The following is a 27,735-nucleotide window of genomic DNA, read 5'->3' on the forward strand; positions in this document are numbered from 1 at the left end:
ATGAGCTAGCCTAGCTATGTGACTGGGCAAATCACTGACCCTTTCTGGGTTTCAATTTCCTCATCTATAAAATAGGGATAGTATACATACCACCTCCCTTTGTGAATCCTAAAGCCCAGAATAAAGGTGAGCTAATATTATGATTATTATTTGTCACCAGTATTAGATTTAGAGTTGGTAGAATTCTTTTTGAAACATCCACACCTTGGTAACCCCCAGAAGAACAGCCCTTTAATGAAGATGTGGAGATAATTCATAGTTATTCCTTTGGATAGGGATTCAAACCACCAGTTATCACTAAATATAAAGGCTAAAGGAATTCTCTTACATGTGCTTGTTAAAGCACTCTATCTTTCCACCTCATTAGCAAATTGTAAATGCTAATGAATTTTGAGAGGGTGGGAAATACTGGGTCTCTGTTTCCTTGGAAACATGTGGAGAGCATTAGCTTTATGAGGTGCTACACCTATCTTAAAAGTGGGCTGTTCAAAGAGCTTTGATATATTCATTCTTGTATGTTGATGCGTGAATGTGAACAAAGGCAGTGTAGACCAGTGGAGATAGGAGCTGCTTTCAGAGGTATCATTCTCTAGTTTCTATAGAAACTACCAGCACCAACCAGCACCAAGTAGACTGATGTGGTGCTTCAATTATTTCACTTATGCAACCATAGTAACATTTCCTCTAGCCACAGGCTTAGCCTTGCCTGCTTCAGCTTTCCCAGGAGACAGCTCTCAAAAATGGCCATTCCTTCAAAAATGTTGTGCAGAGGAAAGGACACTGGATTCATAGACAGAAGCCCAGCATTTACTTTCTGTTTCTGTCACCATCTAGCTATGTGACCTTGGACAAGTCACTGCATTTCTAAGATGGAGATGATGACACTTGTACTACTTTACTTACCAGATTGTTGATGGTATGCAATTGATGTAAAACACTTCAGTAGTACAAAATACAATGTACTGTAATAGCATGTAATTTCTGCTCTGAGAGAGGGATGGAAAAAGGGAGGCTGAAGCTGGTGGATCCCTGCATCTCTAAAGTTCAGAGTTGTAGTAGGGCCAAAGCCAATCAAGTGTCTGTATAAATATGGTGACCACACCCCTACACTCTGTCCTCCCAGGAGAGGGTCACCAGGCAGCCTAAGGAGAGGTGAACCAGGCCAGGGTAGAAAAAAATAGCAAATTAAAGCTTTTGTAACTGATCAGTACCAGGGGGTTGTTCTGTGAGAGGCTACAGCACTTCCAACCTGAGATAGTGAGACCCAGCGCAAAATAAGTAATTAATGTATTATGTCAGCTATAGATTAGTTTATTATTGTTATTAATAATATTTAAATATTTTATAAAATGTTTTTTTCAGTATTGGCAGATAGTATTCTATAAGGAACAGTCACTATATTTAGGTTCAGAATAACCATGTTTGACTGAGTGCAGGCTCAGTCACTTATTGTGTGATCTCAAACAAGTCGCTTTTCACATCTCTGGAACTCAATTTCCTGCTTTGTAAATTGAGATAATTGGATGAGATGATCTCTAAGAACTCTTCAAAAACTCTGAAATCCTATAATTCTATGCATATTATTACAGTAGCAGATTTTCTATGGCAGGATACTCTAGTAAATATATCATTAGCTATTGGTTGGTTTTGAAGTTTGACTTGGTCACTTGTTTCAGGACATGTGCCTCTTGCTTCCCCACCCCCAATGTATATCCATCTGTTCAGCAAACATTTAATGTGTTTATCTTATGTGCTCCTGTGTTTAGCAGTGTTGATACAAAAATGGATATAGCATGATTCCTGGCCTCAAGGGTTTACAGTCTATTAGAGTTATAAGACCTCTCTCTCTCTCTCTCTGTATGTATATATCTATATATCTATATCTATATATATATATACACATAATACAAGATGGAAAATGATGAAATGGTCAGAGAGGGAGGAATCATGACTAGGTGAGGAAGAACAAGGAAGGCTTTGTGGAAGATGTAGTACCTATGCTGACCCTTGAAGGAAGAAAAGGATTTCAGTAGCAAGATGTGTAGGAAGACCATTCCAGCTTTGGTGGACAGTTGTATGTGAATGGTGGAGAGGTTCACTAATCACTCTGAGAACATGCTTTAGCATGGAGTGTGTGAAGGGGTATCATGAAATAAGGCCAGGAATTTAGTTCAACCAGCACTTACTGTTAACACCTACTATCCTAAGTACTGTGGAAACAAACAAAAATGAGTCTCTTTCAAAGGACTTGCATTCTAGTTGGGGAAAACTATGTGCACAGATTAGAAAATGTAAAATATTTGAAAAGTAAATCTAGTACAGGTGAGATAGCACCAACAAGAAATGTTGCTTGGAGCCTCAAGGCATAGGCAGCATGCTTAGGAAATTTATATATTGATAGCCTCAAATGTCAGGCTGAGAAGTTGATATCTTAATCTTCAAGTAATGGGGAATCTTCAGCAGTGACATCATTTGTTTTGTCCCCCAGCAGCATTGTAGAGGGAATAAAGCCCTGGGTTTGGAGACAGACTACCTGATTTTAAGACCCAACTCCATGTGACTTTGGGTACATAAATTTTTCTCCCTGGGACTCAGTTTCCTCATCTGTAAGATGAAAGGCTTGAATTAGATGATCTTATAGCTCTAGAACCTATGAGTATGAGAGATCTTGATAAACAAAAGAACTTCTCAGTAAATATGGCAGAGCCATTACATCAATGTCTTTTATCTGTGTCCCTATATTTGGACCTGATGGAGAGACCATTTATTTATTCAGGATCACTGAGTCTCAGTGTTGAAAGGGTCTTTGGAGGCCTTCACTTCCAACTCTAACTTAACCTGACTAAGAGCCTTTTCTACAGAATCCCTTACAAATGGTCAGTCATCTCACAATTACTGGAAGTCCTGAAGTGAGGTAACCCATTCCACTTTTGGGCAACTCTAATTGCCTGGAGGTTTTCCTTCACATTGAACCTAAGTCTCTCTCTTCACAACGTCTAGTTCTGCCACTTGGGGCCAACAGATAGGCATTCATTTACCGCTCTTGTGGCTTATGTCCTACATCTTCTCTAGGTTGAATGTCCTTAGTTCCTTCATTTGGTCCCTACTGCGGTGTGATCTCCAGTGTTCTCATCATGCTGGTGACCTTCTTCAGAATGTGTTCCAACTAGTCTGTGTCCTTTCCAAAATGTGGCATGTAGAACTGAACACAGTGCTTCCAGTATCTGACAAGGGCAGAACCACACCTCATTTTATGTTTCTCAATGTGCTCCAGCCGTATTTAAGGCCCATTGACTTATATGGAGCCTATGGTTCACTAAAACCCCCAAGTCTTTTCATTTGAAGTTGTCCAGCAGAGCCTTCCCCATTTTGTTGTTGTGAAGTTGATCTTTAAACCCACGTCTATGTAAAATGTATCTCTATTGAATCTCATTTTATTCGGTTTATGCTTTCTTCTGGCCTGGTGAGATCCTTTTGGATCCCTACAATCATCATCATAAAAACAACAATAGCTCACACATATAGCATTTTAAAGGTCTGCAAAGTACATCACACAAATTGTTTCATTTGATCCTTGCAACAACCCTACATGGAAAGTGCTATAATTGTCCATATCGTTTATTTGGCAAGTGAAACTGTATTTGAGCCTTCCTCTTTCTGACTTCCAAACTAGTGTTCTGTTCATGCTTCTGCTTTTCACCACCCAACCTGCAAGCTAGATCTCCCAGCTTTTGTGTCACATGTAAATTTCCCAAGCATGCTGCCTATGCCTTCATCCAGGTGACTGCTGAAAACACAGGGCCTAGAACAGATCCCTGGGCCATCCACTAGAATCCCCATTCAGGTTATCCTCAACCCGTTAATGGTCATTCTTTGGGTCTAGTCTTTCAGTTTTGAATCCACCTAACAATACTAACCACTAGCTGATATATCTCCATGAATCATATGGTTCATTGAGTGTTCAGAACAAGAAACTTGAGAGACTTTGTCGAATTCTTTCCTAAAATCTAAGTATGCAGTATCTATAGCATTTTCCTGATTTACTAGATTAGTTAACACATCAAAAAGAAAATGGAGTTAGTTGGCATGACCTGCTTTTTTTTGTTGTTGCTGTTTTGGGACCAGACCTAGGATTTTATTGATCTAGGAAACTTCCATTTAGAAAAGTTCCTCTACCAATGCAGATTGACAACTGCTTTAAAGTTGCTTTGAGAGAACTGAGAAGGTGACTTGTTCAGAAATAGGAATTAAAGGTTTTCCTGACTCTGAGACTAGTTCCTATTTACTATCCCATGCTGCCTCTCAAATAATTGGAGAAATTAATGTATTTTTGCCCCTTTTTTTTAAACACAATGCCAGAAGCAGGATTCAAATATAGGTATGGAAAGACTCTTAATTTTGTTGTTGTTGTTCAGCCATGTATGACTCTTGGTGACCCTGTGGACCATGATTTTTTATCATAGTTTTCTTGGCTAAGATATTGGAGTGGCTTGCCATTTCCTTCTTCAGTTGATTAAGGCAAGCAGAGATTAAGTGACTTGCTCAGGGTCACATAGCTATTAAGTATCTGAGGTCAGATTTGAATCTGGGTCTTCCTGATGTCAGGCCCAGCACTCTATCCACTGATCCATCTATCTGCCTCTAAGACACCACCGATTCTCTAACCATTGAACCACTAAGCATTGCTCTGACCTGGTTTTAATGAATGATCCCTGCTTCTCTGGTTCTCACAAACCATCCCTTTTATGTGTTTTAGAATTTCTCTGAGTATAACTCACTGGGTTTTAGTTTATGGAATCTACACTTCCCAATTTCTATTTAATATAAACTATCAATTGTCCATCTATTTTATCCCTTCTTTATTAGATACTTTCCTGTGCTGGTCAGTTATTCTCCCAAAGGACAACACTACTTTCACCACTAACAATGTCAAGCTGAAGTGCTGAATGAATCTATTAGTTCTTGTTATTTTTTAGGCATTCATTTCCCATCTCTAAAACATTCTTCCTCCTATGGAACATCTTCTCTTCCTTCATCTACCTTGGATACTACATTTTCAGTAAAATCTTTCTGATCTCCCCCAGATTAAAATGATCTCTTTCTGATTCCATTCATAGCAATCCATTTGACCTTCCCTTTATATTTCCCCCTTTTATTATACTCTTATAGTTCCATATTCACCCTATCCACTAGACTGTATGGTTCTTGAGGACAGAGACTATAATTTTTTATCTTTGTATTTCTTTCAGGGCCGAATATATTACACTGCCCATAATATTTTAATAAACATTAGTTGTATTAATTTGAATATAGAATAATTTCATTTCCAACTTGAAGGGAACTTGTTGTCCCATAGGATTTAGTCTTAGAAGGGACCTTAGGGACCATTTTTCTTAACCTACTTGTTGTTTTGAATTTTATATATGAAGAAATTGAGGCCAAGAGGGTTGAAGTGACTTGCACAAGGTCACATAGGTAGGAAGTAGCAAAGTTGAGATTCAGTTCCAGGTCTTCTGATTTCACATTAAGTTCTCTTGCCACTAGTCAGGCATCTCAATTCATTAGTCTCCTTTTCTATCTGAATGACAAGTGGCAGTACACTTGTGGCTGTGATGGGTGGTCTCATCTTTACACTGGAGTCTGACTACATCAAACCCTCCTTCCCTTTCCCTTCTCTTTCCCTTTCTCTTTCCCTTTTCCTTTCCATTTCCCCTTCCCTTTCCTCTTCTCCTTTCCCTTTCCCTTCCCCTTTCCTTTCTCCTTCTCTTTTCCCTTCTCCTTCCCCTTTCCCTTCCCCTTCATTCCCCCATTTCCTTTCCTCCCTCCCTTCATTCTTCTACTCCTTCTCCTTCAGCTTTTCCCACTCTTTGTCTTCCCAGTCTCAATTGACATAAAAGTTTTAACCTGATATTTTTCCAATCTGAGCCAGTTCATCCCTCCTAGACAGTCTGGTGACTTTCCTCTCCTAGGAGCTCACCATATTTGTGCCAGACATAGTGTAGATAGTTTATTGACTTTAGCTCTGCTGAAACTTGGAACTCAATTGCTCAAGTGATCCACTAGCCTCACCTCCTCCAGCAGCAGGGATTATAGACATGAGTGATTGTGCTGTGTCCACCCTATTCTGTTCTAACAGAAGTCCACACAGTGAAGGCCTGGAGTAGGAAGTGCTAAACATAACCTGCTGAACATAACCCCTTGGTCACAAACTTTATTTAGGTCATGAGTTCAACCATGGAAACAAAGTAGGTTACTCATTAGAATCTGAACTCTATTGAGGATGGAGTCTACTAAACACTCCTCTGTGTTCCGTGAGCCCTATGAGGACAGGAACTATGTCTGATCAGATCTTTGCATCTTCCTCAGCATCCTGTATTGGAGTATAGAACTCCATATATAGTAAATCATTTATAAATGTTTGTTTAATTGAATCACCTGAAGGGACTGATACTTATCCAAACATTGTATCTTTCCTTCAGCATCTAGAATAAGGCTTTGTACTAACTAGCCACTTCAAGTGTCTATTGAATTGGAAACAGTCACTAAAGAAGCATAAGCTGGGATAATTGCTTTATTTTTCATTTTTGTGGTGATTTTTATCTACTGCTGGTTTTTTTATTTAAGTTTGAGCTGTCCTGATTAGTAAGTGAATGAAAACTTTCTAACCCATTATATCTCCCTGGGCCCAGAACATGCTTCATATCCATTTGCCCCAGATATGGCCTGCTGCCGCCAGCCCCTCCATTTAGCAAGATTACATGTTTCATTGATGATGTGTTATCTAGGTTATTTTGTTCTTTTCACTTTTTTGTTGATTTGTCTTGGTTAAATTTCTTTAGGATATGATGATTGTCTGTATTGCTATCTGTCCTTTTATCCATTTTTTTTGCATCAATAATTTAAATAGTAGGGGCGGCTAGGTGGCGCAGTGAATAGAACATTGGCCCTGGAGTCAGGAGGACCTGGGTTCGGATCCGGCTTCAGACACTTAACACAAAAATTGGCTGTGTGACCTTGGGCAAGTCACTTAACCCCAATTGCCCTCCAAAAAGCAAAAAAAAAAAAAAAGTTTAAATAGTGGTTATTTTATATCTTCCCCTTATTTTAATCCTTTGTTCTTATTTATATTGATTTTTATCTTTATTCTGACAAGCTAATGGTCTAAATGCGCATAAAAAGCAGATTTGGAATGACGCCCCCATTGGTATATCAAGTGATTGATTCCCGTAATGATGTAATCAATTTCATTTTTCATGATGCTCTTTGTTATTTGTTATTTAGCACCTTCCAACTATTTTTAAAATAAAATATTCATGATATATGTAGTCTACAAGCTTTTACCTCTTTTGTTTCTCATAAAAGTAACCAAAAATTATGTTATCTTTTGACTTAATTTTGAATATCTTATTCAATTGTTTACAGAATTTCTCTACCTCTTATCTTCTGCACCCAATGTTGATGCATAATCTCCAATTATCTTCATAGTGGTCTTTCTAAAAATGAGTATCATAAACACTAATCTGAAGCGATCAGGTCTCCTATGAAATGATGCCTTTGGGCACATGATAAAACCTACTCTGCCATCTCCTTTGTTTTCTTTCTAAGGAGAACCTGTGAATCCTTCTTCCGTTTTGTTGCAGCTCCCTTTGGTATTTTAGTTTCACTTACAATAGGAAGGTCAAGATTAATATAATTCAGTTTTCTAGTACAAAAGATCTTTTAAAAAAATGAGAGTGGTATTTCATCAGTTTCCTTTGCAATCCTGTGTATTTATTTTATGCATTTAAAAGTGTTATTCTGAGGAGTCCATAGGCTTCACCAGACTGCTAAAGGGAGTTTAAAAAATTAAGAATCCCAAAGCAGTATGTCCCCTTCTTGGTCAGTGGACAAAGCTCTCACATTTAAAGTAACATCAGCCAAATAACTATTCTTATGATCTTCATATCATTGATTTCCATAGAATGATGCAGGAATAGTAAACTCCAGCTAAATGATTCTACCCCCAAAGAGCACTGTTATTCCCATGGTGCAGTTACCTCAGCTCCTCTGGTTCCATCCCCCTGAGAAGTTTGCCATCAGCACCTCATTAACAGAATAGTGCCAGTGCCCTTCCTGTCAGGATGTTTGCTAACAGCCAAATTAAATTAGCAAATGGGAAGAGTCATAGAATTGTGTAAAGAGGGAGCTGGCAGGCACCTCTGCCTGGGATTTTATCTTGTGAGGAGAAAAAAAGATGCCAAACAAATGCTCTGTATTATAAAACCTTGTCACAGCTAGTTCTGCAGCCTATTGGTGCCTAGTGGGATTTGCCTTATATTGATTGCACATGGGAATAGAAACAAGGAACAAAAATTGTTTTTTGTTTACTTGCTTTTATTACTATTAAATTTTAAATGTGGTACTCATTTCTCACTCTGAAATCTATGCTTTCTGAAGGCAATACCAAATATCCTTTATTTGCTAAAAGATCATTTCTTTTTAAAAATACTTTATAGATATATTTTGTTTTTAAATTACCTACATTTTCCAGCATATTCCTGTCCCTTTCCCCTGCCCTTCCAGAAAAGCCATTTCTTATAACAAAGGATAAAATTGAGAAAGCAACAATACTTTTGCAAAACTAACCCATACATCATCCAAATCCAACATTTTGTGAAGTGTTTAACTCTCATAGTCTCTCCCCTCTGCAAAGAAAGTGGAACACATTTCATATCTTGTCTTTGAGCCCGTGCTTGGTCATTATAATTTCATAACATTGAGTTTTGTTTGTTTTTCGATTGTTATTCTTCACATTCACAATGTAATCCACGTGAATATTGTTTTCCTGGTTTGCATTAGTTTATCTGAGCCTTCCCATGTGTTGCTCTCTTCATATTTATCATTCCTTACACTGATATTCAGTTACCTTGTTGTAGCCATTTTCATTTGATGAATATTTACTTTGATTCTAGTTTTTTTGCTACCACAAAATGAACTGCCATAATTTTTTTATATGGCAAAAGAACATTTCTAGAATCACAGAATGTCAACAAATCAATAAGCATTTATTATGTGTTTACCATGTGCTAGGCAATGTGCTAAGATACCAAAAGAGGCAAAAGACAGTCCCCAAGGAGCTTACAATCTAATTGGGAGAGTCAACATGCAAACAACTATGTATAAATGAGATAAACAGAGGATAAAATAGAAATAATTTTAGAGGGAAGGCACTGAGGTTAAGGAGTCCTTGGACAAACTTCTTATGAAAAGTGAGACTTTAGCTGAGATTTAAAGGAAATAACCAGGGAATACAGAAGGGAAAGAGGGAAAGAGTTCCAGGCATGGGGCATAGCCAGTAAAAATGCACAGAGTTGGGAAATGGAGTGTTGTTTGAGGAACAGAAAAGAGACCAATGTCACTGCATCACAGAGTATGAGGAGAGAAGTAAGCTTTAAGACTGGAAAGGTAGGAAGAGGCCAGGTTATGAAAAGACTTTTAAAAGCCAAAGAGAGAATTTCATATTTGATCCTAGAGGCAGTAGGGAACCACTGAAGTTGATTGTATGGGTTATGTGTTATCTGTATTTTATTTTGGAAGATCATTTAGATAGCTAAGTGGAAAACAGATCGTGTGGGGGAAAAGACTTGAGACAGGGAGACCAATCAACAGTCTATTGCAATGGTCTAGTTGTGATGTGAAAAGTTCTTGAGCCAGTGTAGTGGTAGTGTCAGAAGAAAGAAGAAGACATATAAGAGATTTATCAAAGTTAGATATCTCAGCATTGGAAGAGATCTTTAAAAACTATTGAAATATCTTTCTAATAATGAATGTCAGATTTTTATCATCCAGCTAATATAGAAGCTAATTCTGCTTACCATTGGTAATATTTCATAAAATCTCAATGTTGGAAGGGATTTTTACAGGTTACCTCATTGAACCCAACATGTGCCATGCATAAACACATAAAGATACAATTTCTAAATAAAATAAAAAATTTTAACTGAATAAAAATATAAAAATGCCATAAATATTTTATTAAGTATGGGAATTGATCACTATAAATAAATAAAATAGAGATATGAATACAAAGGAAGGATTAGAAGATATATGAAACTTAAGTAATCACCTGTTAAGATATAATCGGCATATCCCAAATGAGAGGTAATGAGACTCCAAGTCAGGATGGTGACAATGGGAATGGTAAGGAGAAGACTGATACAAGAGGTATTTTGGAAGGAAAATTGACAGATCTTGGCAAAATGTGGAGGATGAAGGATGAACACATTCAAGATACCACATGAGAATAAGATTCTGTTATACTTGGAGGGTGGGGGGAAGTTGCCAGCACACTCACAGCAGATGCTCCCTCATCTGGGTAGTGGGATTTCTGTCTAGTACCCTCCCCTCTTTTTGGAAACCTGTATGTGATTTGTATGTGTTGTTTGACAGGTAATCAGAGTCTACAAAGCTTCAGTCCAACAGACCTTAGATATCCTCTTTCTTCGTGACGGAAAGGAGTTCCTGAGTAGCACAGACTCTGTAAGCCGTGATTCTGCTGATCGCACCATCATTGCGTGGGACTTCCTTAGTGCTGCCAGGGTCTCTAATCAGATTTTCCATGTAAGTCGCACTGGCGCTTTTCATCTTGTGATACATTTGATTCTCCCAAACATGACCTGGGCTCTCCTAACTGCATTTTGTTTTACATGGTTTCTTATACTTGGAATCTTACTCTTTGCCTGTGGAGTTCTTTTCAGTCCTCTGAAGCCCAATTCAAAATGTTATCCCCTTCCCAAATCTCCCCTTGGGAACAGTTTCTGTTCATGTCTCATATGTCTCCATTGTAGCTTATGTGCATTTATTATGTGCCATTGTTATTTGTGTGTGCATCATATCCTGCTACTAGACTTTGAGGTTGGGGATCCTTTATCTAAATTTTGTGCCTTCCCTGCACTGAATATGGTGCAATACACACTGTAGAGTCTATTAAAATGTTTGATGAATGGATGCAAGCTAAGAATGAGAATGAGCTTTTCAATTAACTTGATCTCTATGCCTTTATTCATAAAATAAATGTTTATTAAACCCCTATTGTATTTGATACTCTGTGTTAGTGCTGGGCTGTGATTTTAAGATAAATAAGATTTGTTCCTTTGCTCAAAAAAATCCCAGGCCAGTTGGGGGAAATGAGATAAGTATAATGAAAATTAGATTATGATAATTAGATGTGATAAGAGGAGTAAAAAATACTGTGAGATAAGTTGAGGGAGAGCTCAGTGTGAGCTCACTCCTCACTTTGAGCTCACTGACACAAATCATCATGGACAAGAGAGCAGTGAAGTTGGACTTTGAACAATAGGTAGGATATCAAAAGGTAAAAATGGAGGGACTTTTGGGTATAAGGAACAGCTCGAGCAAATACTTTGAAAAAAACTGACTGTTATTGATATATTTTGTTTTAACATCTCCTGTATGTTCTCCCTTCCCCTCCTTCTAAAGAGCTATAATGAATATTTATTTAAAAAAATTATAACAAATAATAATTTTTTTTAAAAAAGAGGAAGAGAAAATCAGCAAAAATGATCAGTACAGGGGCGGCCAGGTGGCGCAGTGAGTAAGAGTGCTGGCCCCAGAGTCGGGAGACCTGGGATCGAATCTAGGCTCAGATACTTAGCACCCACCCAGAAACACCTGGCTGTGTAACCTTGAGCAAGTTACTTAGCCCCAATTGCTTTAAAAAAAACCCAACTGATCAGTACATCAAAAACACTGATCATATATTTACTGTTACTCACTCATGTACCTCAATCATCCATATCCCTTTTCCTTCCCCCATATCTGTACAAAGGGGGAGATGTCTTCCCACACTATTTCTTAAGGTCAAGTTTGTTTTTTTGTAATTTGCAACATTCATTTTATGTTGTTTTGTGTTTCTTTCTATTTATGTTGTAGTCACTGCATTGTTTTCTTGGCTCTGCTTACTTTGCATCAGTTTGTGTAAGTCTTTCCATGATAAAGAAATACTTTTTAATAATAGTTGTCTCTTCAAGTCAGTGTGGCATAGTGGATAGGACAGTGCAGAGTTGATAGTACAATGGCAGAGTGGAGAGGAGGGCTAGACCTGAAGTTAGGAAGACTTGGCTTTGAATCCTGCCTCAGACACTTACTTGTTGCGTAACCCTTGGCAAGTCATTTTTCCTTTCTAGATCTCAGTTTCCTCATCTTTCAGATTAAGGGACCATACTCAGTGACCTCCAATGTCACTTTCTGCTCTAAATCTCTGATCCTAGGAGCATATATTTTTGTGATTGGTGGTCCATTAATTCACGGTTATAGTTTTAATGTCTTCCCAGTGAAGTATGAAGCTGTGCTTATGTGTTGACTTAATATAGGACTTTGGCACATTCTATTTGTGTCAATGAAATGACATACAATGGAAAGGGTGGTTTTTAAAAAATATTTTAAATGATCTAGTGACTATAAATGGCAGTATCATTCAGCTTTGTTTCTGAAGTATTCTACCAATAGCATGAGCAATTGGGTCTGCTCTGACTAACAAAGTCATAGAATGTCAGAGCAGGAAAGAAGCAGAATCATGGAAGAGTTACGATCATGGGTTTAGAGCTAGCAGGAACCTTAGAAATGGTCTAGCCCAGCCCCCTCACTCTTCGGATGTGGTCACCAAGGTCTAGAAAGTTCAAACATCAGATACATAGTGAGTGGAAAAGTAAGAAAGTTCAAGATGTAAACCCAGGTCCTTTGTCAGAAGTGATTGTAGAAAATAGAATTTCAGATTTAGAAGGAATCTTTTTCTGTTTAATTTAATGTCCTCATTTTGCTAAGAAGTAAACTCCATCCCAGAAAAGTACAGATGTTTTGCCCAAAGCCATATCATTAGTTAGTACAGGGGCAGGGCTAGAGTATGAGTGTCTTGATTTCTCATTCAGTATACCCTACTGCTTCCCCTCATCTAGAATTTCCAGAGAGAAATTTGTCTCTTCTGTTCATCACACTTTCTTCAAGTACTTATGTAGCCATAGAGGCCTGACATGTAAGGAAATCACATTGTCCTAAAACTTTTCAAGTTTCACAACCTTGTAGGGCTAAAGCAATCCTTTGCCAGTATAGTATGCTAGAAAGAGATATGATGTTTCAAAGGGTTCAAAACATGCAAGTATAATAATTTTATTAATAAGGTTAACATATTATTAATAAAAGAGGTCAGTGGCACTCTCAAATGCCAAAGCCCCCTCCTGGTGGTGGGCTCACAGTTTATATGCCCTTGGAAGAGCAGGTGTTCCTGAGGGTGGCAATCAGCTCTGATTGGTTAACAATCAATGAGAAAATGAATATTATAATGAGAGGTGGGTTTTATTCCAGTGAGGGTCTTTCTTGAGGTATGTGACTATCACCCAAGTGGTAACCCCACTGAAGTGGCCTGAAGCATAGAATGTAGTGGGAAGGGAGTAATAGACATATCCAAGAGTTGGGTTTGAAATCAGCTTCTAATAGCTGTATGTTTGTCTCCACATTGAATCTCAATTTCTTCATTTGTAAGATAGGAATAATGTTTTTATCCCATACACATTGCTTGATATGCTTATCAAGTGAGATGATGGGTGGGCTGTGTAAACTGTAAACTGCTTTGTTCATGAGTTATGATGATAATACATATGATTTATGAAGTGATTCTTACCCTGAGGTCAGCTGTGCAAGTATTATTATCCTCATTTTACAGATGAGGAAACTGAGGGTCAGACTGAGGTTATGTGATAGTATTCAAGGTCTTGAACTCTAAGGTTAGTGCTCTTGGATGTTACTTAATGAGATATTTGTTAAGTATCTGCCATTTGCCTACCCCTGTGCTTAGTATTATGAGAGACAGACAAAAAGGAGACCTAGCCCTTGACTTCAAGGAGTTCACAGGCTACTTGTAGAAACAGGAGTCACAGGAAATAGATGAGAGTCATATAAGGCATTACCTTAAGATGTGCTGAATTGTGTGATCTGCAAACAGTACAAAACACTTTTCTCTATTCCTATTCCCCGTTAATTTTTAGGAGCGGTTTACCTGTCCTAGCCTCACTCTACACCCAAAAGAATCTATTTTTGTGGCCCAGACGAATGGAAACTATATGGCAGTGTTTTCAGCAGTGAAGCCATACCGGCTAAATAAAAGCAAACGTTATGAAGGACACAAGGTATTTATTAATTTCTCCCTTTATTCTCCTCAGTGAACCATCAGAACCACTTTCTCAAAAGACTTAAGTTTCATAATTCATCCTAATTATGATGACTTATATTGGAGCTCACAAGTCACTGACTTTAATTATGGGTTTTCTTTTCTCGAATTTTCTTTGAAAAAAATTATTAAATTGACTAACATCAGCAAACATGAACATTTCCATATTCAGAGAAGAGAAAAAGAGAATTGTGGAAAACCAAATCTCTGTTGCATATAGTTCCTTTTAAAAGTATATATACATCATCTCATCTTTAAAAGTCAGATTTAACTCAGTAGTAACAGGAGTGCCCTGCTTTCTGTGCCCCCTTTGAACATCATCCTGCTCTTCTCTTCATGTTCTATATGTTTCTTTGACACTCTTTTGTTTTTATATCACTATTACTACACTTTACCACTTCTCACAATTCTTCCTCTTCTCTCGCCAGAAATAAAAGGCTTCCCTTGTAATAATTAAGTGTAGTGAAGCAAAACAAATTCATTCATTGGTTGTGTCTGAGAATGCATGACTCACTTAGTACTGAAAGGCCATGCCATCTCTGCCAAGAAATGGAAAACATGGTTTAATAAGGCTTTTGCAATCCTGATTGATCATACATTGATCGAGGTTCTTAAATCTTTAAAGTGTTGTAATCATTGCAAAAATTGACCTCTTGGTTCTGCTCACTTCACTCTGTCTCAGTTCATACAAGTCTCCCCCATTTCCCAATTTGTCCCTTTTGTCATTTCTTTTGGCATAATAATATTCCATTACATTCAGAAGCCGTAATTTATCCAGTTATTTCTTAATTGATGGGCACCCACTTTGTTTCTAGTCCTTTGCTGTAACAGAAGGTGTTGCTATAAATATTTTTGTTCATGTGGTTCCTTTCTCTCTTTTCTTTGGTTGCTTAATAGATGAGAATGCTGGACTTGGAGTCAGGAAGACCTTCATTTGAATCTTATCTCAAACACTACTTATGTGATGCCAGGACAAGTCAGTTCATTTCTGTCAGACTGTTTCCTTATCTGCAAAATGGGTATAATAATAGTAACTACCTTACAGGGTTGTGAGAGCACAGTGAGGTGATATATAATATACATACAATGAGGTGATATATGTTACATAATAAATACTATATTAATGATATATATTACATAATAAAATACTATATTAATCTTACAGTATGCCTATTAGTGGAATTATCGAGGCAGAGAATTAATGACTTTTTGGGTATAGTTCCTTTTTGGTATCTTTTTCAGGAGGTGATCTGTGGGTTCTTTCAGCCTCTATTTTGCCTTCTGGTTCTAAAACATCAGGGCAGTTTTCCTTAGAATTTCTTGGAGGATGATTTCTAGGTTCTTTCTTTGATCATGGCTTTCGGGTAGTCCAATAATTTTAAAATTATCTCTCCTGGATCTATTTTCCAGATCAGTGGTTTTTCCCATGAGATATTTCACATTGTCTTCTATTCTTTCTTTTGTTTGGATCTGTTTAACAGCATCTTGATTTCTCATAAAGTCACTAGCTTCCATTTCCTCCAATCTAATTCTGAAGGAATGATTCCCCATGGAAGTCCTGTTTCTACTCCACCATCTTGACTCTGTCTCCCTTGGGTATAGTTCCAAATTGCTTTTCAGAAAGGTTGAACCACTTCCTAGCTCTATCAGAAGTGCTTTGGAAATTAGGTTTATACCAAAATCTTATACCATATATCACAATGAGTTCTGAAGGAATAGGTCATAAGAGAGAAGGAGATACCATTTATAGATCAACTCCTCTAAATATACCTGTCTTCCCATGTTCCCTCCAATGATTGTCATTTTCCCTTTTTTAGTCATCTTTGTTAATCTGATAAAAAAGAATCTTAAAGTTGTTTTAGTTTGCATTTCTCCTCAGTGATTTGGAATATTTTTTTCACATGACTTTTGATAGTCCATCTTTCTTCTTTTGTGTGTTCATATCCTTTAGCATTTACCTATTGGGGGATAGATTACTCTTTTTCTTATATATTAACATCAGTTCCATATTCACACGTGTGTGTGTGTGTGTTTGTGTGTGTGTGTGTGTGTGTGTGTAAGATATTAGGCCTTTTTCAGAGAAATTTGCTGCATTGACTTTGTGGAAAAACTTCAGTTTTACAGTCAAACTTACCTATTTTACCTTCTGTGTTCTATTTCATCTCTTGTTTGTCAAAAAATCTTCCTCTATCAGTATCTGTGAATGGGTATCTCTTCCTCTTCTAATTTCTTAATGCTATAATCTTGTTTATCTCTAGAGTTCATTGGGGTTTATAGTATGATATTTTGGTATAAACCTAATTTCTGCTGGGCTGCTTTCCAGTTTTCCCAAAAGCTTTTGTCGAATAGTGCATCTTTAGCATGGATGTGGGTGTACTTGCTTTCATCATTGAACATTATGCCAGGATGTTCATTTGCTTCTGGGTTTTGAGTCCCTAGTTTGTTCCACTGATCAACTTTTCCGTTTTTTAAAATAGTATCATAGAGTTTAACTGACCATTGCTTTGTAATATAATTTGAGATATGATGTTGCTAGTTCCCCTTTCTTCCCACTTTTTTCATTATTTTTTTCATTTTTCATTATTTCCCTTAAGATTTAATTTCCAGATGAATTTTTTTTAGTTTTTCTAGATCTATAAAATAATCTTTGCTAATTCAGTTTGTAGGACACCAAATCTGTGGACTAATTTAAGTAATACTGAATTACAAGAAAACTGAGACAGTAAAATAATAGTGTCAGGAGATTTTAATGTTCCTCACAAAGTTTTAGGCTATTCTAACAGAAAGATAAACAAAAAGGAAAATTTAGAATTGAATGGATTGTAGGAGAAACTGGAGCAAAAAGACTTATTGTATCTTTTAAATAGGACTGCTAAATAATATACACATTCCTCAGCACCACATGAAACTTTTATAAAAATTGACCCTGTATTAGGCATAGAGATATTGCAAATAAATGTAAAAAGGCAGAAATAGTAAACACATCCTTTATATACCATAATGCAATGAAGGTAGTAATTAATTCAGGGATGCATAATCTCTAAGATCCCATCTCCTCTATGATGCTAATAATATTACTGTCCCCATTTTACAGATCAGGAAACTGAAGTTTTTATGGGGGTCTTGTCCAGTGCAGAGCCAGAGCTTAAATCCAGGTCATCTGACTTAAAATTTTTTTACTCTTTCCACTATGATATGGTGTCTATCTGTCAGGCATATATCGAGTAAATACAGTGTTACAGGGGACAGTTTATTCCATGGAACAATATTATAAATGGGATGATAAACAGACTGGTACTTAGGGGACTTAGTACCACTGGAGCTCAAGTCCTAGTTTTGACCATCAACAAATGTACAATTCACATCTCAGGCAATTGGCTGAATAAAGTTACAAAGGAATTTTTAGATGTTAAATGGGGTATGGATTTAATGTATTAATGATATTGCTGTAAAATTATAATGATCATATAAGAGAGAATTCAGTGAAGGTGAGTACATTGGGAAATATTTAAAAAATGACAAAAGGCCTCAGTAAATTTATTTTTTAATGAAATTGGTCAGAATGGTGGCTCTTCCATATATGGTGTTGCTGCTGCTAATTCATATTCTACAGAACTTTAAGGTTCACAAAGCACTTTCCTTACAACAACCATTTTGTGAATAACAGGTCAATATTCATTTTACCAGTGAGGATACCAAGGATCAGAGAGATTAAGTGACTCATCTTAGATCACACAGATAGCGGGAGTCAGATCTGACATAGACAGTTTGACTTGAATTCAGGTCTTCTGCCACTGTGGATAGAGTGCTGGTCCTGGAGTCAAGAAGATCTGAGTTCGAATCTGGACCAAGATACTAGCAGTTTAACTTTGAGCATGCCACTTGACCTCAGTTTCCTCATCTATAAAATGGGTAATTAATATTAACCTCCCAGAGTTGTCGTTGAGGATAAAGTAAATTATGATATTTATAATTCACTTTGAAAAACTTAGAGCCTTACATAAATGCTGTTGTTAGTATTATAAAACCAATGTGTTTTGCACCAGATCGTGCTGCTTCTCACCCTATATTTCATCATATTCCTTGGTAGCTTACATTTTTCTTTCTTTCCAACCATGCAGGTAGAAGGCTATGCTGTGGCCTGTGAGTGTTCTCCGGATGGGGCAGTTTTAGTGACTGGCAGCGCTGATGGCAACGTCTATTTCTACAATTATTATAACTCAAGGATCATTTGTACTTTTCCTGCACATAGTCATGCATGTATTGGCACTACATTTCACCCAGTTCTTCCCTCTGTTCTAGCAACGTGTGACTGGAGTGGGAAGATTAAAGTCTGGCAGTAAAGGGAGACCTCTGTGTGTGTGATTTTTTAAAAAAAGAAGCTGATCAAGCCTTCAGGGATGGTAGAGCACTGTGGTTGTCTCATGGGGCTATTGGAGCATTATAAAGTTTTTGTTTTTGCTTTATGAATAATTAATGAGTAAATATTTATTGATGCTTATTAAAGAATACAGACTTAGAGTCAGAAGATATGGATTGAATTCCATCTCTGCCGTTAATTAGCCATACAAGTTGAACAAGTCATTTCAGTTCAATTCAACAACCATTTAACTTAGCACCTTAATATGTAAGGCTCTGTCCTTGGTTCTGAGGGAGAAGACAGGAAAAATGGTATCTTCCTTGTTCTCAAGGATTCTTTGTTCTTGTGAGAGTTACACAAACAGGATCAGCTAAGGAAGAGGAGGGCTTTTCTGGTAGAGAGAACCAAGATATATAGGTGGAAAGATGAGAGGGGTTTTTTTTTGTTGTTGTTGGGGTTTTTTGTGGGGGAAGGGGGAAAATTAAGTATGACACGATATAGAATGTGATAGACCACATTTTGGACCTCAGCTTCTTTTCTTTTTTTTAATTTCAAAGTTCTTTATTTTTTAAATTTTATTTGTAATATGTTTTATTGTTATATTTTAAAAAATCACTGTCCCTTGGTATGGACATCATCAACAATAGGATCTTCTTTTGTTTTTTTTTTTCTCTTTTTTTATTTTTTAGATTACATCATTCATTTCCACAAGATTTTGAGTTACAAATTTTCTCCCCAATTTTCCCTACCCACCACCCCAAAACAGTGTTCCCACTGAATATTCCCTCCCCCAATCTGTTCTCTCCCATATCTTCCCCCATTCACCCTTCAACTTTCCAATAGGGCATGGTGGATCTCTATGCCCCAGTGCCTGTATATCTCGTTTCCCAGTTACATGTAAAATGTGAATAATAATATGTATGTATATTTTTGAACTTTTGATTTTAAAACTTTGGATTCCAGATTCTTTCCCTTCCTCCCTTGTTACCCACCTTCACTGGGAAAATAAGCAATTCAATATAGGTTGTACATGAGTAGCTACGCACAACATTTCCATAGTGGATATATTGTGGAAGACTGACTATATTTACCTCTATCCTATCCCATCCCTGACTTGTTCTATTCTCTACTTTGATCCTTTCACTTTTCAAAAGTAGGTGCTTCCAACTTCCCTCCCCCCAGCCTGCCCTCCCTTCCATTATCTCTCCTCCCCTTTCCCTCTACTCTCCTGTAGGGTGAGATACCCTATTTAGTGTGTATGTCATTCCCTCCCTAAGCCAAATCAATGAGAATAAGGTTGACTCATTCCCTTTTGCCTTCCTGTTGTTCCTCTCCATTGTAATAATTTTCCTTCTTCTATATGAGATAATTTACCCCATTCTGTCTCTCCCCATCTCCTCTCATTATATTCCTCTCTCACCTCTTAATTTCACCTTTTAAGTATCATCCCTTCCTACTGAATTGGTCCTGTGCCCTCTATGTATACCTGTAGACACACACACATATTGATATTCCCATATACCCTCCTATATAGACACATGTATGTATACATACATACACATATACATACATATGTTATATACATACACACATATATACATTTCTATTCCCTTCAACTATTCTCATACTGAGAAAAGTTTCAAAAGTTACAATTATCATTTTTCCATGTAGGAATATACGTAGTTAAACTTTGATAAGTTCCTTGTTATTTTTTTTCCCTGTTTATCTTCTCAAACTTCTCTTGTTCTTGTATCTGAATGTCAAATTTCTATTCAACTCTGGTTTGTTCATCAAGAATGCTTGAAAGTCCTCTATTCCACTGAATGACCATATTTTCCCCTGGAATATGATACTCAGTTTTGCTGTGTCAGTGATTCTCGGTTTTAATCCCAGCTCCTTTGACCTATGAAATATCATATTCCAACCCCTTCCATCCCTCAATGTAGAAACTTCCAGGTCCTGAGTTATCATGATTGTGTTTCCACAATATTGAAATTGTTTCTTCCTGGTTGCTTGTAATATTTTCTCCTTCATCTGGGAACTCCAGAACCTGACTATAATATTCCTAGGAGTTTTCTTTTTGGAATCTTTTTCAGGAGGTGATTGGTGGACTCTTTGAACCTCTATTTTGCCCTCTGGTTCTAAAACATCAGGGCAGTTTTCCTTGAGAATTTCTTGAAGGATGATTTCTAGGTTCTTTTTTTGATAATGGCTTTCAGGTAGTCCAATAATTTTTAAATGATCTCTCCTGGATCTATTTTCCAGGTCAGTGGTTTTCCCATGATACATTTCACATTGCCTTCTATTTTTTAATTTGTTTGGATCTTTTTAATAGTTTCTTGATTTCTCATAAAGTCACTAGGTTCCATTTGCTTCAATCTAAATCTGAAGGAATGATTCTCTTCATTGAGCTTTTGAGATTCTTTTTCCATCTGGCAAATTTGGCTTTTTGAGGCATTCTTTTCCTCATTGCCATTTTGAGCCTCTTTTGCCATCTGAGTTAGTCTACTTTTTAAGGTGTTATTTTCTTCAGTCAGGTTGTTGACTCTCATTTCATAATTTTCTTGCATGGTTCTCATTTCTCTTCCCAATTTTTCTTCCATTTCTCTTATTTGATTTTCTAAATCCTTTTTAAGCTCCTCTATGTCCTGTAACTAGTTCATATTTTTCTTGGAAGCTTTTGGTGCAGGAGTTCTGACTTCACTGTCTTCCTTCTGTTCCATGCTTTGATCCTTTTTGTCCCCAAAATAGGAGTGTAAAGTTGGGTTGCACTGTGTGCTTTGCTTCCTTTGCCTGCTCACTTTGCCACTCAATTACTTGACTTTTGAGCTTTTTGCCACAGTAGGACTCTGCTACCAGAAACAGGAGCTTTATTCCAAATGCTGGGGTTTTCTTAGCTGCTGAAGGTATTAGTTGGGTGCCCTCTCTGAAGCCTCCATACATTCTGGCAAGCTGGTTGCACACCCCAGGACCTCCACCCTAGACTGCAATCCAGATCCAAGCAGGTTAAAGCAAGAGTGATCACCCCTCAGATTGGTCACTTGGTCCCCCTACATTCTGCAGGCCAGGAGTTGAAGCTACCATGTGGCAGTGGCTGCCTGCTGCTTAAGGCCAGATAGTACTCTGAATTCCCAGGTCTCAAAATCCACACTGCACTGACCTCTCACTTTGTCCTTTGCATCTATGGATTGATACTTCTGGAAACCGCCACAGCTGCTGGTGATCTGAAGTCCCTCCAGCCAGTGGCTGGTTAGGCTGCCCTGGGGCTAAGACCTCTGGCTCAAGCGGGTCTGGGCTCAGCTGCCAGAGTGCTGTGCTGGCCCCTTCCTGCCGGCCTGCCAGGCTGTCTTCCATGGGAGGTTAGCTTCTCTGTGTCATTTTGTGGGTTCTGTAGCTCCAAAGTTTCTCTAGAGTCATTTTTTACATGAATTGGGGTTGGTGGGAGCCGGAGCTGCGAGGAAGTCCTGTTTCTACTCTGCCATCTTGACTACACCCTGTACCTCAGTTTCTTAATTTGTAAAATGGAGATCTTTATAATTATACTACCTAATCTGACAAGGTTTTGTACACAAAGTCTTCTGTGAATTATGGAAATGGGAGTTAGGACTTATTATAAAAGTGCTTTAGGCAATAGATAATGAGACATGAAAGGAAATGCCTGCAATTGAAGTGGTATCATGGGGAGAACCCTGGAACATGGGAGTCAGTGGACCTGGGTTCTAATCCTAACTCTGCTATAGATTATTTATGTGAGCTTCAATTAAAATTATTTAATTAATTATTATTTCTCCAAGCTTTTATAAATCATTGGGTCTTAGTTTCCTTATTCATAGTATGAAGTGGTTGAGGCCTGGCTTTAGAGAAGAGTTGAGAAAATACACTTCCCTTTCTTCTTTGTAGAAGTGGTCAACTATGGATATTAACTAACTACCCATTTGGATATAAGTTCATTGGGAGTATCAGATTATTTTTGTGCCTCTAGCACCTAGTGCAGGGCTTGGGTATCAAGCTAGGTACTTATTTATTGATTGATTGGGGAATATCATATATGAAGTCAGAAATGGTTGATGTATTGATTTTATAGATTTTACAGAATTATTTTTTCTTCTTCTTTAATCTGTTATAAGAAATGACCCACTAGATTGGGGTGGTAGGGTAGGTAGAGGAATACATTTAAAAATAAAGTTGATATAAAACATAATTTAGAACCCCACATCCTCAGTTAATACAAAAGGAAAAAAAGAAATAAAGACTTAGATTTTTAAAAATTGAGGAGATCTGTCTGGATTATCTCTAAACCTGGGGACATTAGCTTGCCCACTCAGCTGATTTCAGCCACAAATGTATAAGCATCAGGATTGATCCCTTCACTAAGTGCTTTCATATTCTGTATTTCATTTGGCTGTGCACCAGTCCTATGAGGATAAAAGGGAAGGGTCATTTTCCTTATTTTTTTTTAGATGAGGAAATAAAGGCTTAGACACATGAAATAGGTGTAGACTATTTTAGGAGGTGTTGCATTCCCTCTAACTGGAAGTCTTCAAGCAGATTCTGTTGGATATGTTGCCAAGGGGATTTATGATTCAGACAAGATTCGAACTAGATGTCTTCTGAGTTGTCTTCTAACTTTGAGATTTTATGATTCTAAGTTACTTGCCCACAATTCATGTGTCCTAAGTAGCAAAATCAAGAACTGAACATGGGTTTTCTAACACCTCTCCCTCTAACCTATACTCCATATGGCCTCTCAGATATAGGACAATGGAAGGGACCTTAGAAGTTATCTAACACAACCCCCTCATTTTATATAGAGCAGAGCTTAGGCCCACACTAAGTGACTTGCCCAAAGTCATTCATATAGCAAGTTGTAAAGTTGGGATTCCAACCCAGGTCCTTTAACTTTAAATCCAAGGTTCCTTCTACTGTACTAGTGATGAAAATAAAGACATAAGATAGCAACAGATATAGATATGCTCAGGGATTTAGGGGGAAAATCTGTCAAGAAAAAAATGTATACATAGTAAGGATATAATAAGGCAGCAGAAAGTCTGTCTTTTCTTAATTTGGGACTTCATGACTTTTTTCTGTGAACTCTTATAATACACCTCTAATGAGTCTCCTTCCCTCCAGACTCCCTTCCCCAGACCATCCTTCTCACATTTGCCAAAATGATCTTAATACATTGGCCTCACCATGTCACTCTTTTGCTCAAAAACCTTCACTGATAATAGCCTATTGGAAAAGATTAGAAGTTTTTCCCAGCCTGCCTTTTAAGGCCCTCAACATGACTCTGATCTAACCTTCTTCATGAATGTTTCCCGATCTTGTCCTCTCATCTCCCACCATTTGTACATTCACTCCTCACCTGTGCAAACCTACCTGTCTCTTTCTTTCCACTTAGACCACTTACATCTTTATTCAGACCATCCCCTCTCAACGAACTTCCTAAATGATCTTCCTGCCTCCAGTCTCTCCACTTTCCTGTTTATACTCCCCAGAGTGACATTCCTATGGACTGACCATGTCACTCTTTTGCTTATGAAGCATCAATGGCTTCCTGTTGCCTCTAGGATTTGTTTAGCATTTAAAGCCCTTTTCAGTCTAGCTCCAGTCTATCTTTCCAGATTTAGTTCACATTATTTCTCCCTACTCCCTTCCCTTCACCATTATGTATGACACATTCCAGGCAAACTGTTCTAATTTCTCCACTACTACTTTTTTTTTTTTAAGCAATTGGGGTTAAGTAACTTGCTCAAGGTTACACGGCCAGTTATTTCTGGGTGTGGTGCTAAGTATCAGAGCCCGGATTCGATCCCAGGTCATCCCAGCACTGGGATCGGTGCTCTTATTCGCTGAGCCACCTGGCCGCCCCTCCACTACTACTCTTCCTGAAGGTCTTTCTTTTTTCCTTCCAGTTGTTAATGCTACCCTCTCCCTCTGCCCTCCCCCAGCACCCTTCTCCCCAAATTGCTCTGTATATATTTTGTATTTAAGTACCTGGGCATATCTTTGTTTTTGTATTCCTAGCACCTAGTATGAAGACTAGAACATAATAGGTGCTTAATAAATATTTGTTGACTTGAATTCAATTTCTGTCTGATGAAATCCTTTCTCTTCCTTCAAAGTGCTTTTCAAGAACTAAGTCCTCCCTGATCCCACCCCAGACAAAAATGCTTACCTCACATTTTCCTGGATTACTTTGTGTGATTCTCTGCTCTGTACTTATCATGGCTTTTATCACACTTAGTTGTGTCATCTCCTCTAGCCTCCTCCCAAACATTCAGCACAGTGCCAGGCCACAGAGTAGGCATGTAGTCAGTGCTTGTCGAATTGAATAACTGAATTCCTGGTTCTGGGTCAAAAGATAATATTCATTAGCAAGAAAACTCCACTGTCTTTACCAGAGCAAGGTCTGCCCAGAGGGCAGTGACACCATTACCAATGGGAAATGCCTATAATTGGAAGCTGTGCTGCAGGCATTAACCTTCTTTTCTCTTGTGTCTGTTTGGGTTTTGTGACATCTAATGATTGTGGGAGATTTGTCACCAGCTGCAAAAATTCTCCCTAGCTGCTTACTACCTTTGGGGAAGCCCATGCTATCCAATAGGAAATGCTTTGCCCTGATTTATTGGGACATTTTCCATGGATTGCTAGGTGACACTACATTAGGAACATTAAATGTGGAGACAGCCTCTGACCTGATGCTATCTCTGCCATAAGTAGTATTCATTCATTCATTTCTTTCATTCATTCATTCATCCATCTATCCATCCATCATTCATTCCTTCATTTAAGTACCTCATCATTGAAAGGCTTCAGGCAGAAGCTTGATATTGTAGAGGGGATTCCTAGTCAGGGAAGGATTGGATTAGATGTTCTCTGAGGTCCTTTCCAGCTATTAGATTTTTTTGATTTAGAAAAAAAAAGACAAAGACCTGAATTGGAACCCTTTGTCTGGGCTATTAAAAGGCTAGTTCCTGAAAGTAATAGTTTCCCATTTGGTGTTCCTACCTCAAATTTAATTTATAGAATCACAGAATTTCAGAGTTGGAAGGCAATCTGTTCAAATATATACTTGGGGGTAAAATGCTGGATCCAGACCTCTTAGGAAATCCACTGCCTCCTGAGGCTGCCCTTTCCACTTCTGGATAATTAATTAATAGAAAAAATGTTCTAGTCTTAAGTCTAAATTTGACCAAAGCTGAGCTTTAGGATGATAGCTGTGTGACCTTGGGCAAGTTATTTCCCTTCTCTAGGCCCCAGTTTCCTCTTCTTTCAAATGAACTAAATGGGGATAGCTAGGTGATACAGTAGATAAAATACCCGACCCTGTAGTCAGGAGGACCTGAGTTCAAATTTGACCTCAGACACTTGACACTAGCTATGTGAACTGGGCAAGTCACTTAACCTTTATTGCCTTGCCAAAATAAATAAATAAAATGAACTAAATGATCGCTAATATTCTTTCAGCCCCAACCATCAGGAGAGGCTTCACAGTGTAGGACAAAAACATCAAGTTTGGAGTCTGACAACCTGGGGGGTCAAATCCTAACTCTGCTGCTTAGTCCCTGCCCCACATGGCTTTTCTGGGTCTTAGTTTCTTCACCCATAGAAAGGAAGAATTGGCCAAGATGAACTTTTAAGTTTCCCCCACCTGCCTCCCAAATACTTTAACTAGGATTTTAAAGGGTCTTGATCCACATTAAAATGCACATAGTGTATGGAGCTGCTTCTACCTTGTCATTTCCCATCCTTCCTCCTTTCCTCTCCCCTTTAATTCCGGAAAGTAAACACTGAAGTTAAGTTCAGAGCAGTTTGCTATTAACATAGACAAGGAGGTTTACATAGCCAACAGCCCTCAGTTCTAGGGACCTAATGTGTGGATGTAGAAAGATAATGAGCTCTTCTATTTTTAGCTGCTAAGAGCTACTGAATGAGCAAAAATAAGAATAATAAAACACATCAAATCCAGCCAAAAGGAATATCCACATTTTGGGATCTTAAGATGGTAGGAATCCACATGCCTTAAGGCAGTAGCAATGTAGCTGACACGCAGACCCTGTCCTTGAGAGAGCTGTTATGTTTTGAAAGAAGCTGATGCACATTTACTCAAAAAGAACACATCTGCAGCCCACTACTTCCTTTTTGTTGGCAAAGTGTCAAGGACTGGGCTTTTGTAAAATCACCCTGGGGCCAGCCTTCAGAATACCTTCTCCCTCTCCTCCTTGCCACCCTCCTGGTCTTGTGCCCTCCCTTACCCCCTCTCATGAGTCTCACTTTCTGTTGTTAAAATGAATAGCTGGACAAGATTTCCTCCGCATACTTATTTTTATTGGAACACAGCTACAGAGTCAACTCAGAAACCACACAGTAAACCAAAAGGAACCTTGGAATAAAGGATATCATAGCTGGAAGCGGCATTAGAATTATAGAATTCTATTTACATATAGAATTATGAATATATATCTTAGATAAAAGTTATTAAATTCCTAACTAATGTTAAGAATTGGATGGGACAGGGTGGCTAGGTGATGCTGTGAATAGAATTTTGGTCCTGGAGTCAGGAGGACCTGAGTTCAAATCCGGCCTCAGACACTTGACACTTACTAGCCATGTGACTTTGGGCAAGTCACTTAACCCCAATTTCCCGCAAAAAAAAAAAATAATTTTGGATGGGACTTTAGAGACCATCTATGCCCCCCCTCCCCATTTTCAAGGGAAGTGACTTGTCCAGGACAAAGCAGGCAATTAGTGACATAATTAGGACTAAAAACTCTCTTGACCCTTAGATTCTCATCTCTGTGGCCCTGGGCTCTGATTGGTGAACTTTTTATTTTTCTACTTCCTTTAGCTCCGGTCACAACACTTTTGGGCATCTCCATGCTGTGTGCCACCCCCACCCCCCTTGTGCTATCTTCCCCTGTTAGACTGTAAGCTCTTTGGGGGCAGGGACTATCTAGCCTGCTTGTATTTATATCCCCAGTGCCCAGCACAGTGTCTAGAACATAGTAAGCATTTGCTAAGTGCTTTTTTTTCTTTTACTCACTCACTCACTCAACTCAGACCTAGTCAGTCTATCTAGGGCTCTTTCCATAGTGCTGCAGTATTTGATGGGGGCAGGCTAATGAATGCACATGATCTGTCTCCAAGGAAT

At 38.1% G+C, this 27,735-nt stretch overlaps 1 protein-coding gene across 3 annotated transcripts in view; it reads left to right on the forward strand.

Moving 5' to 3' along the window:
• Positions 1 to 18,569, forward strand: part of LOC138173643 (WD repeat-containing protein 25-like) — a 287,285-nt gene extending 268,716 nt beyond the window's left edge. For 2 of the 3 annotated variants that reach the window (XM_069103692.1, XM_069103693.1), the window contains exons 5-7: positions 10,429 to 10,599; positions 14,040 to 14,180; positions 18,343 to 18,569. In XM_069103692.1, coding sequence (XP_068959793.1) covers positions 10,429 to 10,599; positions 14,040 to 14,180; positions 18,343 to 18,564 — 534 coding nt within the window. In that variant the 3' untranslated portion in view covers positions 18,565 to 18,569. Of the gene's footprint in view, positions 1 to 10,428; positions 10,600 to 14,039; positions 14,181 to 15,118; positions 15,198 to 18,342 lie in introns of all 3 variants that reach the window. The other variant, XM_069103694.1, reaches the window with a different exon arrangement.
• The last annotated feature ends 9,166 nt before the right edge of the window (positions 18,570 to 27,735 follow it).

This window comes from Petaurus breviceps, unplaced genomic scaffold (genome assembly GCF_028583685.1).
Source record: "Petaurus breviceps papuanus isolate PSGF00001 unplaced genomic scaffold, PetGlider_PUasm1.0 63, whole genome shotgun sequence".
NCBI lineage: Eukaryota > Metazoa > Chordata > Mammalia > Diprotodontia > Petauridae > Petaurus > Petaurus breviceps.